General features: G+C 45.3%; 1 protein-coding gene across 1 annotated transcript; it reads left to right on the top strand.

Annotated features, from left to right (window-relative positions):
- The first annotated feature begins 10,188 nt into the window (after positions 1-10,188).
- On the top strand, positions 10,189-13,641 carry LOC123043372 (pentatricopeptide repeat-containing protein At1g10270). Its single transcript, XM_044465791.1, has one exon. The coding sequence runs from the start codon at positions 10,228-10,230 to the stop codon at positions 13,141-13,143; it is 2,916 nt and encodes a 971-aa protein (XP_044321726.1). The 5' UTR covers positions 10,189-10,227; the 3' UTR covers positions 13,144-13,641.
- The last annotated feature ends 1,206 nt before the right edge of the window (positions 13,642-14,847 follow it).

Raw genomic sequence — 14,847 nt, 5'->3', positions numbered from 1 at the left:
ATAGGTCCTCGAGGGTCCTCGCTGCAATAGAAGACATCGGCCGCCGCCACTGAAACGAATGCCGGAGGAAGACGTAGGAAGCCGCCAACGCCTGAACCAAGGACGCACCATCGCCGAAATCAGCTTTGTGAGCCCGCTGCAAAAGGCAAGGCGTTGTCGCCGTGGTGTGTCTACCCGGGGCAATCCCCGTGCACCTTGGTCCTAGCTCCAGTCCTCTGCCCGGCAAAGTCGAAGGAGAGTCACCGAACCAGCCGCGTTGAACTATGAACCCTGCATCGGTCCACCACACCTCCCTCCCGTCGTTGTAGCCGCCACTATGACGACCAACACCGGCTAATACACTCATGTACAATCTTCCAGTTCCATGGAGGTGCCGGAGAACAAAAGCCACCAAGGGGTCGCCGCCGACACCACTCAGGCAGACCACCTACCAGACCCAAGGGCCGTCGATGACACGGAACAACACGATGAAGCGGGACTTGAAGGAATTTATTAGCTGCCATCAACAAAATCGTCGGACCCAAGACCACGGTCGGCAGAATTCTAGCTACGCAAGCCCATCTAAGCCTACAACTATACAGACTGCATGTGGGGTCCGGCGACTCCCTCCAACCAACAACCGTGAGGTTGCTAGAGGAAAGGAGCCGCCGGAGACAGCGCAGGTAAATTGGGCGCCTGGAGCGCAACTAGTCACCTCGCTTTCTCTCTTCGAAAAGTAGGGAAAGCGAATTCTCTCAATCGATCGACTTATTACACAAGACATGGGGTAAAGGAAAGAGACATAGCATAATAAGGACTCCAAGACAAATAGTAATATCCCCCCCCCCCTCCCCAACACCATTTGAAGACACTTAAAAAAAGATAATCCGAAATTCGCGTCTTGAGAGGGTCGTCGTAGCATGAAGAATCTTCCGAACCTGTCGAGTCAAGCCGGAGGGGGTAACACGAAGATGGCGCATCAGAGGAAGACACCGCATCAATAGAAAATAAAAGAGAAGTAGCAAAGAAGTTGAATTGTCAAAAGAAGATTGCGCACAAAATCATAGCCCAAGAAAAATGGCGGCGAAAGTTGCTCGGCGGCAAGAGATTGAGCGTAGAGCGACAAGGCAAAAGAAAAGGCCACAATAATCCTATAGAGAAGGCTACCATGTCACAAGTTCTCTTTTTTTGTAGTTATTCAGTGAGGGACAATTCGAGATGGCTACCATGTGCTTCGAGAAGGCTGGTGATGCAAACAGAGAAGTGCACAAGAGCTGCCGGACTTCTAGCCACTGCTGACTGTGTCATCTCAACAAATTTGGAGCTGGGCAAGGCTTCATTGCAAACAACATCAGAGATTGACAGAGTCCATGAAAGCTGCTAATTGCTATATCAAATTAGGTGACTACAAAAGAACAGGTCTGCCAACTCTCCATAATTTACAAGCTGTATCCATACTTGAGATTTCATCATTTCATAATGTTTTACAAATGACATGTTGTTCTTAGAGATTAGCCATACAAGTAAATGTCATCAAATCTCAAAACATTTTTTTGGAAATGACATCCCTATATAAATTACAGAAATGCCAATTTTTAGCTTTCATATGGATAGTTTACCTTACACCCCACGAAGCTCTGTCTGACTAAACATTGTGTTCCTTGCATTGCCATAGGTATGGTCTATATGCAAAAATGTGGTACTTCCAGTTCTGGACTTGAGGATGCTGATGATTATTTTGCTATCGCTGAATGCTGGTCGGAGGCAGTGGAAGTGTTCTTCAAAGCTAAATGTTACACCAAGTGTTTCTCCATGTGCTCGAAAGGAAAACAATTATGCAATCTGGAGGAGGAACATTCGCTTCAGAATTCAAAATCCTTGAGGTTTCTGCAATTAGAACAAAGTATCTGGATAACTGTGCTCAAGATTATTTTGAGCGTGTCGTCATAAAGCATAGGATGGCTTTTATTAAAGCTTTCAGCTCTATGGATCATGTACGGACATTCCTAAATTCTACGAATCTTGTTGATGACTGTCGAGTTTAGAGATGGAAATGTGTAATTTCCTAGAAGCTGCAGGAATAGCAAAGCATAAAGGAGATGTCTTACTGGAGGTAGACATGCTCGAGAAGGCAGATTTGTTTAAGGATGCAACAGGGCGTCCATATCATTGTGGATTCTCTGTGGTCTTCAAATGGTAGAGGTTGGCCTCCCAAAAGATATTCAGAAAAGTGACAGTTGCTTGCAAAAGCCAAAGAGATGGCGAAAAAGGTCTCAGAGTTTCTACTGTTTTGTTTTGCGTGGAAGCTGATGCACTGTCAGATGTGAATAAGTCTCTACCCAGTTTAAATCGCACATTGGTTGAGGGCAGAAATGTCCAAACTATTGGTTTAACTTGTTGCTTCCAGTTTGATTCTTGATGTTCATCTTCAGTCTCGAGCCTCTGGATACAATATAGAATTAGGGCCAGGATCTGAACATGAAAACAGTAGTAAAGATATGCTGGCCTCTAACCAGATGTCACCCCAAACTCTGTTTTATGTTTGAATCACTGGAAGTCGATCATAATCAAAGTACTGTCTCATCTTCGCCACACCGATGGTCCAGAATTAAATGATTATGCAGTTATGTATGAAGATCTTTGCGCCAAGTACTTTGGATTGAGAAAAGATGGTGAAGTTGACAGATATGTGGTGCTTAACATCAATGCAAGTTGGCTTTCTATTGCTGGCAGAAATTATTTGCAGCAAGACGGCAACAGATGTTTATTGGGTGTCCCTCAGTGTCATTCATGTGCTCAGTGTTTCTGGATGAATGAGCTGTCTTCTGTTGGTTTCAGTGTACTTAAGAAGTTGGAGTCCGCTGTCGAAATTTCTCTGAAGCCTGCATCTTCATATACACTGGTGAGAACTATCCTTATCATAAATGAGATAGCAAAGTTCTTCGAAGAACCACAGTTCAGTATTCCAAAAAGTTCTAAGAAGTTCAGAAGCCTTTTTATTCTCTGTGAGTGTCGCTTCTTCGAGTTAGTTTTCCTTGTGTGGAGAGATGGGACAATGGGGAGCCTCTTGTGTCTACTTGACTCACCAGCTGCATATGAATTGATTGCTGATTCTCTTAGTGCAAATCTTTGCCTGGTAAATAAAAATTTAACTCGGGGGCATCTTGGGAGAACAACCATGCTTGTGCTTCATGCAGCACACTTGGGCGAAGCGCGACTTTCATGACCACTACAGTACCTGGACAATAGTTCTGAGTAGGCAGATTTTTTCTAATATTTGCAGTGATTTCTTGACAGTGGTTGTGATAGATCCTCATTTTTCTTGAACTTTAAGCTTGCTCGTGATTTTACCCTCAATGTAAAGTGGAAGGATGAGCTAGACTACATATCCCCAACATGCTATGTGGGTCTTCTGGAGTGCCTTGGTTTCATGGCTTCTCGTACTTGATACAGAATGATTTTATATGCTGCACGAAATCTCTGTTGGTCAATATACTGGAGTGCCGTACCAGCAAGGTTTACATTTACACCTACCTGGTATGTAAATCGAGACCAGATTCTGATCTTAATCGTTTGGCACACCCATCAGGCCGTTTCATATATCAGATGATTATGACTATCTTGACGACCAACCATATGCTCCAGGAATGGGCACACAAGATTTCAGGTCCTAGCACTTGATACAGACCAGTCCTCCTGAGACCAGTTGTTGCACTTTATCCTCTGATCCTTAATATTTCCCTGGGGAATTGCTATGAGGTCACACATAACCTTTGGAGGAATGAAGTCTTTAAGGAACTACCTTTGGAGTTCTCTCAGAAGATTGAACATGCTTTGAAAATGAGGTTTTGGCGTCTTGCACATCAAGCAACTTCACAAGAGTGCTTGCTGATGCACTCGCCGCAATCGGAGATCCTATGGTTGTTATTGGCTCAACCAAAGGCCCAGTACTTTGTCCGAACTTAAATGCTTATATGATTAGCAAGGAGGATTCGTTGTACAGTGTTCTGAAGATAATGGCTCTTCTGCGCCCTGAAGAACCAAGTTCTCTAAAGGAAGAGACTTCATTGCCAGAAAAATCAGATAGTTCCCCTAATGTTATTTGTGGGAAAATTCCTTATGCTGTACAAGATAGCAAGACAGCGAGTACGATAGAGATAGATTTAACTAATGATAGTGCTACTTGGAAGAAGTTTGAGACTTTTGTACTCAACAAGCAGGGCTAGGTGAGTTTCATATGCTTGTTTTGTTATCTTTCAGTTTGTCCCATTGTTGGCAGCTTCCAAGTTATTCTAAAAGCTAATTTCTGCAGAAAGATGCATGGGTTGTTATTCAATTTCTTAGAGACGCCCTTGCATGGTTGGAGGAAACAGGCCTTCTAGCTGTGATTGATGCAGCTACTAATACACAAACAGTGGAAGAGATCAGCCACATCTGCAGTGAGTTCGAAAAACTTTCAGCCAGGTAAGTAAATGTTAATTTAGGGCTAACTATGTTTCTCAATGGCAGGCAGTACAGAACTGCAGATACCGTATTGCAATTGATACTCCCTCCGTTCCAAAATAGTTGACTCAACTTTGTACTAACTTTGGTCTATTTTGGAACGGAGGGAGTAGGTGTGTTCGCCATCCTCTTTTTCTGCATGATATGTACCTTAGTGTAGTGTAAGACATGAATTTATTACTCGTACGTGAAAATTGCTTGTCTTGTCATCACAGGGTTGAGAAAAAAGCTCGTCTTGCTGTGAAGGATCTATACTCAAAGTGGCAAGGTGGTGAGAAGAAACTGCAGCTGGTCATGCGCTTTCTGGCTGCTGCAAGGTTATGCATGGATGAAAAATTTAGCAAGAGAAATGTTTAATGAACGAGAGCAAAAATGCTGCAGCAGCTGTCCAGCCGCACGCCAACGCCAACGGATGTTCAGATGACGAACCTGACCGCATGGGAGAAGCTGCCTCGGCTTTGGGCGCACGGAAGCAGGAGCAGCAAGAAGAAATCCAAGGGCCGTGGCAAGAGTTGAGCTGCTGTTGCTGCAGCGCGTGAGCGGTGTAGTTTCTCACCTGCAAAACATTTGCCTGCACTGGAGGAACTTGTAGGAGTATATCCCATCACTTGATCAATGTAAACCCAAACAGATAGCAGGCGCTATTTTTTGCTTCGATGCACTGATGCATATGTCGTCGCCCTGCTGCTACTAGCCGAGCCTTGGCTTTACGCAATGGCACACGCCCTTTTTATCACCTCAAGGAGAGAGGGAGATCAGACCATGGATTGGTTCTGAGTTTAGTGGCCGTTGTCGAGTGTTTGTGAAGGAATGTAATAATCAAAAGATGAGACTATGTGGCTAGCTAGGGTCGTAAATGTTTTTCACATTTCTCTTTTGAACGACGACAGGAAATGTGTTGCTTTGCATCTGATCAATGAACTCAGAATTTTTCTTGTTCTTTTTGCGAACAATAAACTCAGGATTTGATGACTAGAAGGTTGGTGGTCTCTCAGCTATGGTTGCTTCATCTGAACCACAATTGAGAATGAATCACACTTAAGAAATCATATGTGCGTGTAAATCAGACATGTTCATTATATCTACAAATATATCTGTTGTTTTCTTCATATTGTGTGCCCTTTTAAGTTCAGAAATTTCATCTGTACTTAATCCATCAGCGGACAGTGGCCAAATAATTTTATGTCATTGGTTGTTTAAACAGGGCATCCAGGATGCATCTTCTGCAAGTGAGGCTGAAACGGTGGACACAGAACAAATAAACCACATTGGACAACCGAAGAGGTGCTCGAACTAATTGATGGTCTTGGAAGAATTTGGGGCTAGACGTTGGTCTGAGATAAAGAAGAAATATTTATCAGCGTCAGTTCGAACTGTGGTCAATTTTAAGGTTTATGTTTGGTGCATTTGTCTCATGTTGATGTTTACCCTGTCTCGCCGACATCAAATTATTTGCCCTAGGTCCGCTACTAGTACAATCTAGCAGTGCCTGGAAACATGATGTGTGGCTACCTCATGTTCGTTGAATATGTGAGAGTTAGTCCCCTATTTTACTGTACAGATCGTTCAACAACTGGTGATGTTTGGAAAGGGTCTTGTTGTTGCACATGCATGTCAAGCAAAAGGTTCTTAAAGGTGACTCAGATATGTTTCTACATTCTGGTTCCAAAATGGCACAAGGATATTCAGCACATGAGAACCGCTTCTGCAAGTTCAAATTATTTCAAAATAATAGCTAAGCAGCTTAAGATCTAGAACCAGTGCAGGAAGACGAAGGATGGTGGACTGTTGTACAGCACAAATCATCCAAAAAATCAGTCATCATACATCAAGTCTGGCTAAAATGGCATCAAATGCACAACTGAACCTTGACCTGGAGAGGATATCTTGTGTGGTCCTCTTCCTCACTTCATACTAACTGGGCTCCCCATCGATACGCTGAGCCATCATATTGGAATGAGCAGAAGATCCCATGCTTCACGCTGACCTTCGGGAAATGGATCAATCTACTGCCATCTTTGTATTAAACCAAGGGATCCCATCCCATGTTCCACACCCTGGCCTTCAAGAGAATGAACCAATGAGTCTGGAAGATTCAGCTACCAACATATCTTAATGTCCACCCTAAAAAGAATATCTTAATGTATGATAATATATAAATACTTACAGTATCTTGTCATGCACATTAGTTGTAAAACAACTCAGCATTTGTTAAATCTTTAGATTCATCTGTGGAATTATGCAAGATGCTAGTGCACCTACACCATTGTTTCATGAATAGTTCAGCAGAGAAGACCCTCGGTTTACATCGAGACGCTCGGCGTACAAAACCGTGACTAACACATAAAATGCTCGACGTACAGACTCGCTCGGCGAACACATTTGCTGTGAACAATGACATGACACTCAGCATATTGGCATTACACGTGGCGCCTGCGCCTCCGCGTAGCTCTTGGGTCCAACTAAAAGACGAGCAGCGGATGAATGCCGAGCGCCGACATTCGGCTTACTCAACACTGCTAACGTGGCCCGCCACCTGGTTAACCCTTTTTTGATGTGGGCTGTTGTTTTTCTCTCGGATTACACGTTTCCCGAACCCTCGACGAAATACACTCAGCTAAGGTCCGTATGCCAACAGGATATACGCCGAGTGTCACACTAGGCATAGGCATTGCCCAGGTTGATTCGGGCTTCGCCAAGTGGTTTACATACTCGGCCTTAATAGTTTTTTCCTTTAGTGCAATATAATATCACTTGAGCAGTCAATCTTTTGTTTCGACTAAGGTTTTTTCCTCAATGAGTTTTTCTACAGGTGAGCGCCGGTAGATATTGAAAATTTCGGCATTTTAAGGTCCAAAATTACTTAAAATAGATTTTTTTAATACAAAGTTTATTGCCAAACAAATATAAGCTTAGCTTTGGAGCAACCATATGTATTGGAAACTCCGCATAGCGAATAGAAGAAACAAGTCCATATGTATTGGAGACTCCGCATAGCGAGTAGAAGAAACAAGTCGAACTGCCAGGCATTGCTCAACAACTAAAAATGAAACAAGCACGTGAAGACTGAAGATTCACTGGGAAGAGAACGTGCTGAAGTGCTAAACTAAGAAATACTCAAAAAATTACACGCTAAAAAAGTTGTATTTCACTGTTCTAAGGAAAGAAATAAGGTGGCTCATTTGTTAGCTAGTAATGCGGAGGGACCTCTGTCCACTACGTGGCATGTGTATCCGTTTATTTTCATCTTAGATGCCATTGCAAATGATGTAAACTTATTTGAGTTTCAATAAAGTGCCATGAAGGCTTTCCCTTAAAATGAAGTGCTAAACTAAACCCTAAACTCTACAGAAATCACCCACTCGGCTAAAAAATCCAAGAAAGTAGAAACGCACGGGTCTTTTGATTCTTTATTACATACTCCCTCCGTTCCTAAATATAAGTCTTTGTAGGGATTCCATTAGGTGGACTACATATGGAGCAAAATGAATGAATCTGAACTTAAAATGCATCTATACACATCCGTATGTGGTTCATAATGGAATCTCTACAAAGACTTACATTTAGGAACGGAGGGAGTATTACTTTCTGTCCGTATTGCAGACTATATGCATGGTGATTTCTCGGTCGAACAAACTAAGACGCGCATATAAGCTGTCTATATATGGACAGATCGATGGATCTGGTTCATGTAACCATGCAGGTCGGGAAGCTGCTCAACATGCTCGACGCAGGCAAACATCGGATGTTTGTTAGGATCGGCCGGCCGGATCGCCAGACGCCCCCAAAACGCGCAGGGTTGCTACCTGGGCCAGCCCAATAACGGTTTGCAATTTTTAATTCTAATTTATATAACTCTTTTTATTTGCAAATTTTGATTCTAGAAAAATATACAAATAATTACAAAGAAAAATGCAGCCATATGTATTGGAAAAAAAGTCTACTGCCCGAAAAACATATTCATGAACTTTTAAAAAAATGTCCGTATGTTTACAAAAGTTCATATTTACGAGAATGCTTATTTAAAAAAGTAATGTCCATAAAATTTAAAGTAATGTTCATCGACTGATATTATTATGTTCACAAAATTTTGAAAATAAAATCACGCACAACAAATTTAATATATTCATCACATATTCTGTTTTGCCTCCATTTTCCTCTTTTCCTCTTTTTCTTTTATGTTTCTGCTTCTTTGGGGTTTTCATTCTTTTATTTTCTTATAATTTTTCAATTTTCTTTTGGATGCATCTTTATTTATTTATTTTTTGTTCTTTTTTGGATGGGCGGGGGAGGGGTATATTGAACCCTTTTAAGATGGCATGAACATTTATTCTAATACAGATGAACTACTTTCTTATAAATTTACATTTTTTTACATGCATATTGAACTATTTGAGGCACATAATTTTTTCCCAAATGCATGGATTTTTTAATACCCCCCCCCCCAACACCCACACACATATGACTTTTTTTCGTGCATGAAGAATAATTTTTTAATATAAGATGAATAATCTTATGCTAGATATGAACATTTTTATTAACTTTTTTCTTACATGAAACCTCTTTAGTATTTAGGCTGTATTTTTACTCTACTTTTAAATTCACCACTTCTATGGTAAATAAAAACAATATGTATTAATGGGCCCTTGAGTGCTAGCACATTACTCTTCCCATCTGCAAAGCTTCCTTACCATCCGCTTCGGGCGTATAGACAAGCTCCAACACACATATGTGGGGCTATAATGCGCTGCTTATACGTTTGATAAGTTGTATTTAATATTCATTCATATAGTATATGCTTCTCTTCGAATCCGCTCATGGAAACGCAGGTCCGCAACAACGCTCGGGCTATCATCTAGTTCTCTCAACATGCACCCCCTTTAATTATCAACCAACTGCTTTTATTTCTCTCACCATGCATTTGATTGTTGACGGGGGTGAGAGAAATGACATGTCGGGAATTCAACGGAAGGATCTTATAGTGCCATGTGTGGCGACTCCATAGGCAAGTACTCGGGTTCATCTGCCATCAAATGTTCTGGGGGCACGGATGCTGCCTCTCTGGGAGGCAATGACATGTCGGGAAGCATTGACTCTTGCCCTCGACCTCTCACTTATTTATGTGGTTATCGCCTCGGACTGCCAAGGCATGGTAAACAATATTCACAAAAGACACGGTAGGGATGCATGCTGGTATCATCAAGGAGACCTACCAGACTTCAAACCAGATAGATCGCCGTTTCTTCATCTTCGAGGGGCGAGAATCCAATATCGAGGCACGTAGCCTCGCTAAACATGCTCTAAGACTTTCTTTTGGACGCCATGTGTGGCTCCTTAACACTCCAGACCTCAATCGTATCCCCATGACTTGGTTTAATGATCACTACAATGGAGTTTGTTTAGACTCATTTTTCTATGCTCACATTGGTCGAGTTCTTTTATCACTTGGTTACTCATGTGAAAACCGAAGGCTTCGTTTTTTTAGTAATAACTTTTCCGAATGAGAAAGAGGTTATTTTTTTTCTATAGAATGATTTTTTTCTTGAGAATGAATGGCCAGAAGTCAGTCATTGGGTTGGAGCAAAACGAAGCCCTTTCAGCGCGAAATGAAAGCGAATGGCCTGGAGAAATGGCCCAAGCCCACCAGCGGAAGGGTTTTGGGTGGCTCTGCTTCCCCCCGTGGCCGCCGCTCCACCAGAACCCTTCCCTCCCCTCCCCTGCCCTGCTCCTCGTCGGCGGACGACCATGGCGGCGCTCCTCCGCCGTCTCCTCCTCCTCCGCCGCCTCGCCCTGCCCCACTCCCAGCCCCAGCCCCGCCTCCTCCCCCACACCACCGCCCTAACCCCCCACCCGGCCCTCGCCCCCTCCCGCGGCTTCTCCTTCTCCTCCGCGGAGGAGGCCGCGGCGGAGCGCCGCCGCCGCAAGCGCCGCCTCCGCATCGAGCCCCCGCTCCACGCGCTCCGGCGGGACCCGTCCGCCCCGCCCCCGCCGCGGGACCCCAACGCGCCCCGCCTCCCGGACACCACCTCCTCCCTCGTCGGCCCGCGCCTCAGCCTCCACAACCGCGTGCAGTCCCTGATCCGCTCGGGCGACCTGGACGGGGCCTCTGCCGCGGCCCGCGCCGCCGTCAGCTCCCGCGTCCGCCCCACCGTCTTCACCTGCAACGCCGTCGCCGCCTCCATGGGCCGCGCGGGCCGCCACGACGACGCCGTGGCGCTCTTCGACTTCTTCTTCCGCCGCTCCGGCATCGTCCCCAACGTCGTCTCCTACAACACCCTCATCCTCGCCCACTGCGAGGCCGGCCGCGTCGACGAGGCGCTCCAGGCCTACCAGGAGATGCTCGACGGCGCCACCTCCTTCTCCCCCTCCGCCGTCAGCTACCGCCACCTCACCAAGGGCCTCGTCGCTGCCGGCCGCATCCAGGAGGCCCTCGAGCTCCTCCACAGCATGTACCACCGCGGCCAGGGCGCCGACTCCATCGTGTACAGGAACCTCATCGACGGCTACATCGGCCTCGACGACTGGGACAAGGCCTTCGAGCTCTTTGCCGAGCTCACCGAGAAGGCCACCGTGTACGACGGCGTCGTGCACACCAGCTTCATGGAGGGCTACTGGAAGAAAGGCATGGACAAGGAGGCCATGGAGAATTACAAGTCTCTGCTCGACAGGAACTTCAAGATGACGCCCGCCACCTGCAATGTTCTGCTCGAGACACTCTTCAAGCATGACAAGCACAAGGAGGCCAATGACCTGTGGGAGACCATGATTGACAACCACAGCCCTCCAAGCTTCATCGGTATGAACAGCGAGTCCTACAATGTCATGGTCAACCAGTGCTTCAAGGAGGGCAGGTTCCAGGATGCCATTGAGGTGTTCCACCGCCAGCCGAGGAGGAACGTCCAGATGGACGTCGGCTGCTTCAACAACATCATCGGGAAGCTCTGTGAGAAGGGGATGCTCGCAGAGGCAGAGAAGCTCTTTGAGGAGATGGAGAGCAAGTCGGTGCTTCCAGATGTGTACACCTACACTTTCCTGGTCGACTTGTGCTTCAAGGAAGGTCGTGTGGATGACACGATTCAGTACTTCTACAAAATGGCAGATGGGAGGGAGCACGGCCCAAAGTTCAACATCGGCTTTTTCAATAGAATGTTTGAAGGACTTTCACAAGCTGGCCGAATTGATGATGCCTTGAAGGTGTACGGAAGGATGGCTGACAAGGAGATCAAGCCCAACACAACTACATTTGAGATCCTGGTTAATGCACTGTGCAAGGAAGGGGAATTGGATAGAGCACTGGATCTGGTGAGGGACATGGCAAGGGGTGGTGTTGTCGCAACTCCTGAGTTCCGGGTGTCTGTCGGTGAGATTTTCAAGAATGCTGATCGACACGAAGAGATCGAGAAAGCTTTTGAAGAAAAACCAGTGCCACTGCCTCCTCAGCCAAGACCAGAGGTTCGCCCTCGCAGTTCACCTCAGGGGTTGCCAGGATTTGCATCTAATCAGACACGGGGCAGCTACACACCTAACCAAGGCCAACCAGGTTATGGTTCTCCACAACCATTTCAGCCTGGCAATGGTGCATCTCAAGTGCGGCAACCCGAGTGGATGTCTCCTAAACTTCAGCAGCCTGTGTCTGGAAACCAACAAGTTGAAAAAACAGATGTTGGTGCTTCTAATAAATGGCAGCATGGTATTTCTTCTCCTCAAGAAAAACAACCTGGGATTGCCCTGCCTCAAGATGGACAACAGCCAGAGTTTGGTACCTCTCGCCCTTGGCAGCAAACAGTTGGTGCTCCTCAAGTGCAGCAACCTAATTTTGGCTCAGCTACACCGGTGCAGCCTGGGTTTGGTAGTCGACCGCAGCAACCACCACATGGTTCTCATGAGACTCAACATTCTGGGTTTGGCACATCTCGTCCATGGCAGACAGGGTATGGCGCTCACCAAGCACAACAGCCAGGCCATGTCGCTCATCAAGCGCGACAGCCTGGGTATGGCGCTCATCAAGCACAACAGCCAGGCCATGGCGCTCATCAAGCGCAACAGCCTGGATATGGTGCTCATCAAGCGCAACAGCCTGGGTATGGTGCTCATCAAGCGCAACAGCCTGGGTATGGTGCTCATCAAGCGCAGCAGCCTGGATATGGCGCTCATCAAGCGCAGCAGCCTGGATATGGCGCCCATCAGGCGCAACAGGCCGGATATGGCACCCATCAGGCGCAACAGGCCGGATATGGCACCCATCAGGCGCAACAGCCCGGGTATGGCGCCCAACAGGCGCAACAGCCCAGATATGGCGCCAATCAAGTACAACAGCCTGGGTATGGGGCTCACCAAGCACAACAGCCTGGGTATGAGGCTCATCAAGCGCAGCAGCCCAGGTATGGGGCTCATCAAGCGCAGCAGCCTGGGTATGGTACTCATCAAGCGCAGCAGCCTGGGTATGGTGCTCCTCAGGCATCACGGCCGTCATTTGGTGCCCCTGAAGCACCACGGTCTAGTTTGGGCTCTGCTCAGAGTCTCCCACACTATGGCCGCATAGGAAATGAGCATGATCAGCTTGGATCTTCTCGTCAAGGTGGACCAACATTTAGCACTCAGGCACCACAGACTGCTGAGGCCCCAGACGACATGGCGGTCAAATACAGTCAGCATTACTAGTTTTTTTTTTGCTTGGGCTCCAAACCAAATATACCCCAAGTTAATGAGCTAGGTACTGCATGTGTCCCTAATTAAACAGTGTTCATTCCATTTGATTTCACATTTTATTCCATGTGTGCAACTGTTTGCTTATTTCTAGACCCCACTGATGTTTATGTTCTGCTACTTGCAGGAAAGTGCCAAAAACAATTCTTATCTTTGTTAACAAGCTGCTGCACGGATGGAATGGTCTGTTAGTGGATTGAAAACTGCTGGAAGCGGGTGATTAAAATGGGTCGGGTTCTAGTAACTTTCAGACTTGTTGGCTGTCATCATTTGCACATTTGACCATCATTGGTCAATAATAGGATTGTAATAATTGGGCTTGAGAATTCACATTCCAGTGAGTTGGATCATCGTATCCACCTGAACAATTAGTGAGGGTTTTAGCAGTATGAGCAATTTTATTTGGAGTACCTTGTACGTAGTATGAATTTGATATGATATTGTTTTACCACAGAGATGTCCACTGCATAGACTGGTGTTTCTTCCAGTTTTGGTTCCATAACATGTTTTTGGTTTTATGTTTAAAATGACGCCAGAACTAGAAATTAAGCCCATATATCTGTTATTGGCACTGCATGTTCACCATTGACAATGGTATGCCGTTGCCAAATCTTCTGTTTGAAACAGATGATGGTCGACGCCACTACAATCTTACTTTTGGATGCTGTCTATTGGATACATGGCTGATGATCTTACTGTAAGTCTTCATCTGCACAAGGTTCAACTTTTCCGAGGAACAGCCTTTTATTTAATGGCTAATGTAGCTTAATTAAGAAATACTAGTCATGTTCCTTGCATATTTCAGCACTTCTACAACTACTCATTACCCACTGTTAATTATATCCAGTGTTTGATGTATGCTATATAAGCCAGTTTGTTGATTTCTGGTGGTGCTGCTCCTGCTACTTATGTTGGATGCCCGATGCCAGGATGAGTGTGGTGTGCAGTGTTCTGCAAGTGTTGTTGAGTCAAGAATAGCTCATGGAACTTGGTAATTGAAAGGTCTACTTTGTGATATACTAGCTTTTTATTGGCTATGGTTTGTAATAAACAAGTGCAAGTGCAGATGTGCAACCAACATTCACCAAGTGCATCTTTAGAGTCTTGACTAGAATTAGTTTTCCCTTCATTGGCTCTTACCACCATCCGCAAACATCTTCTCAATTTAATCTGCAGCATTACTTTAAATGCTTGTTCCAGTCACGTACAGTATATTTGAAATTTGTGTGATTTCACTCTTCATTTGCGCGTCCTGTAACTTCCTCAGTGAAATTGTTAAGCTACAGCCCTTGAAATATTATTGCCAAAGATTATTTGCTGCTTGAGATATAATTTTTTGCTAATTGACTGTCATGACAAGAAGGTTCACATGCTGTATGGTCCTCTGTAGATTAATGCTTGAAATTTAAGAGGCCAGCTTATGATGAGTGCAGATCATTACTTCACTTGTTGCCCAGTATCATCTCATACTGCAAGTTCTCATTTTCAGATTCCTCACCTCAGGTGTACTGAGTACAAGAGGTCCAGGTTTGTTAGGAACCGCAGGAGTGCTTATGGTGGATGGCTTTCTGGAACTGCTTTTAGAGAGAGGTGAGCAAATAAAAGGTAGATATATGCCGCTGTGTGAAGTCCTATAATCTGTCATCTTGTACTCATAAG

The sequence above is a fragment of the Triticum aestivum genome, chromosome 2B, assembly GCF_018294505.1.
Source record: "Triticum aestivum cultivar Chinese Spring chromosome 2B, IWGSC CS RefSeq v2.1, whole genome shotgun sequence".
NCBI lineage: Eukaryota > Viridiplantae > Streptophyta > Magnoliopsida > Poales > Poaceae > Triticum > Triticum aestivum.
The sequence above is the reverse complement of the archived record's forward strand: the minus strand, read 5'-3'. Positions and strand labels throughout refer to the sequence as shown.

Coding starts and splice junctions, on each gene's coding strand:
- LOC123043372 (XM_044465791.1), top strand. CDS start 10,228: ATGGCGGCGCTCCTCCGCCGTCTCCTCCTCCTCCGCCGCCTCGCCCTG.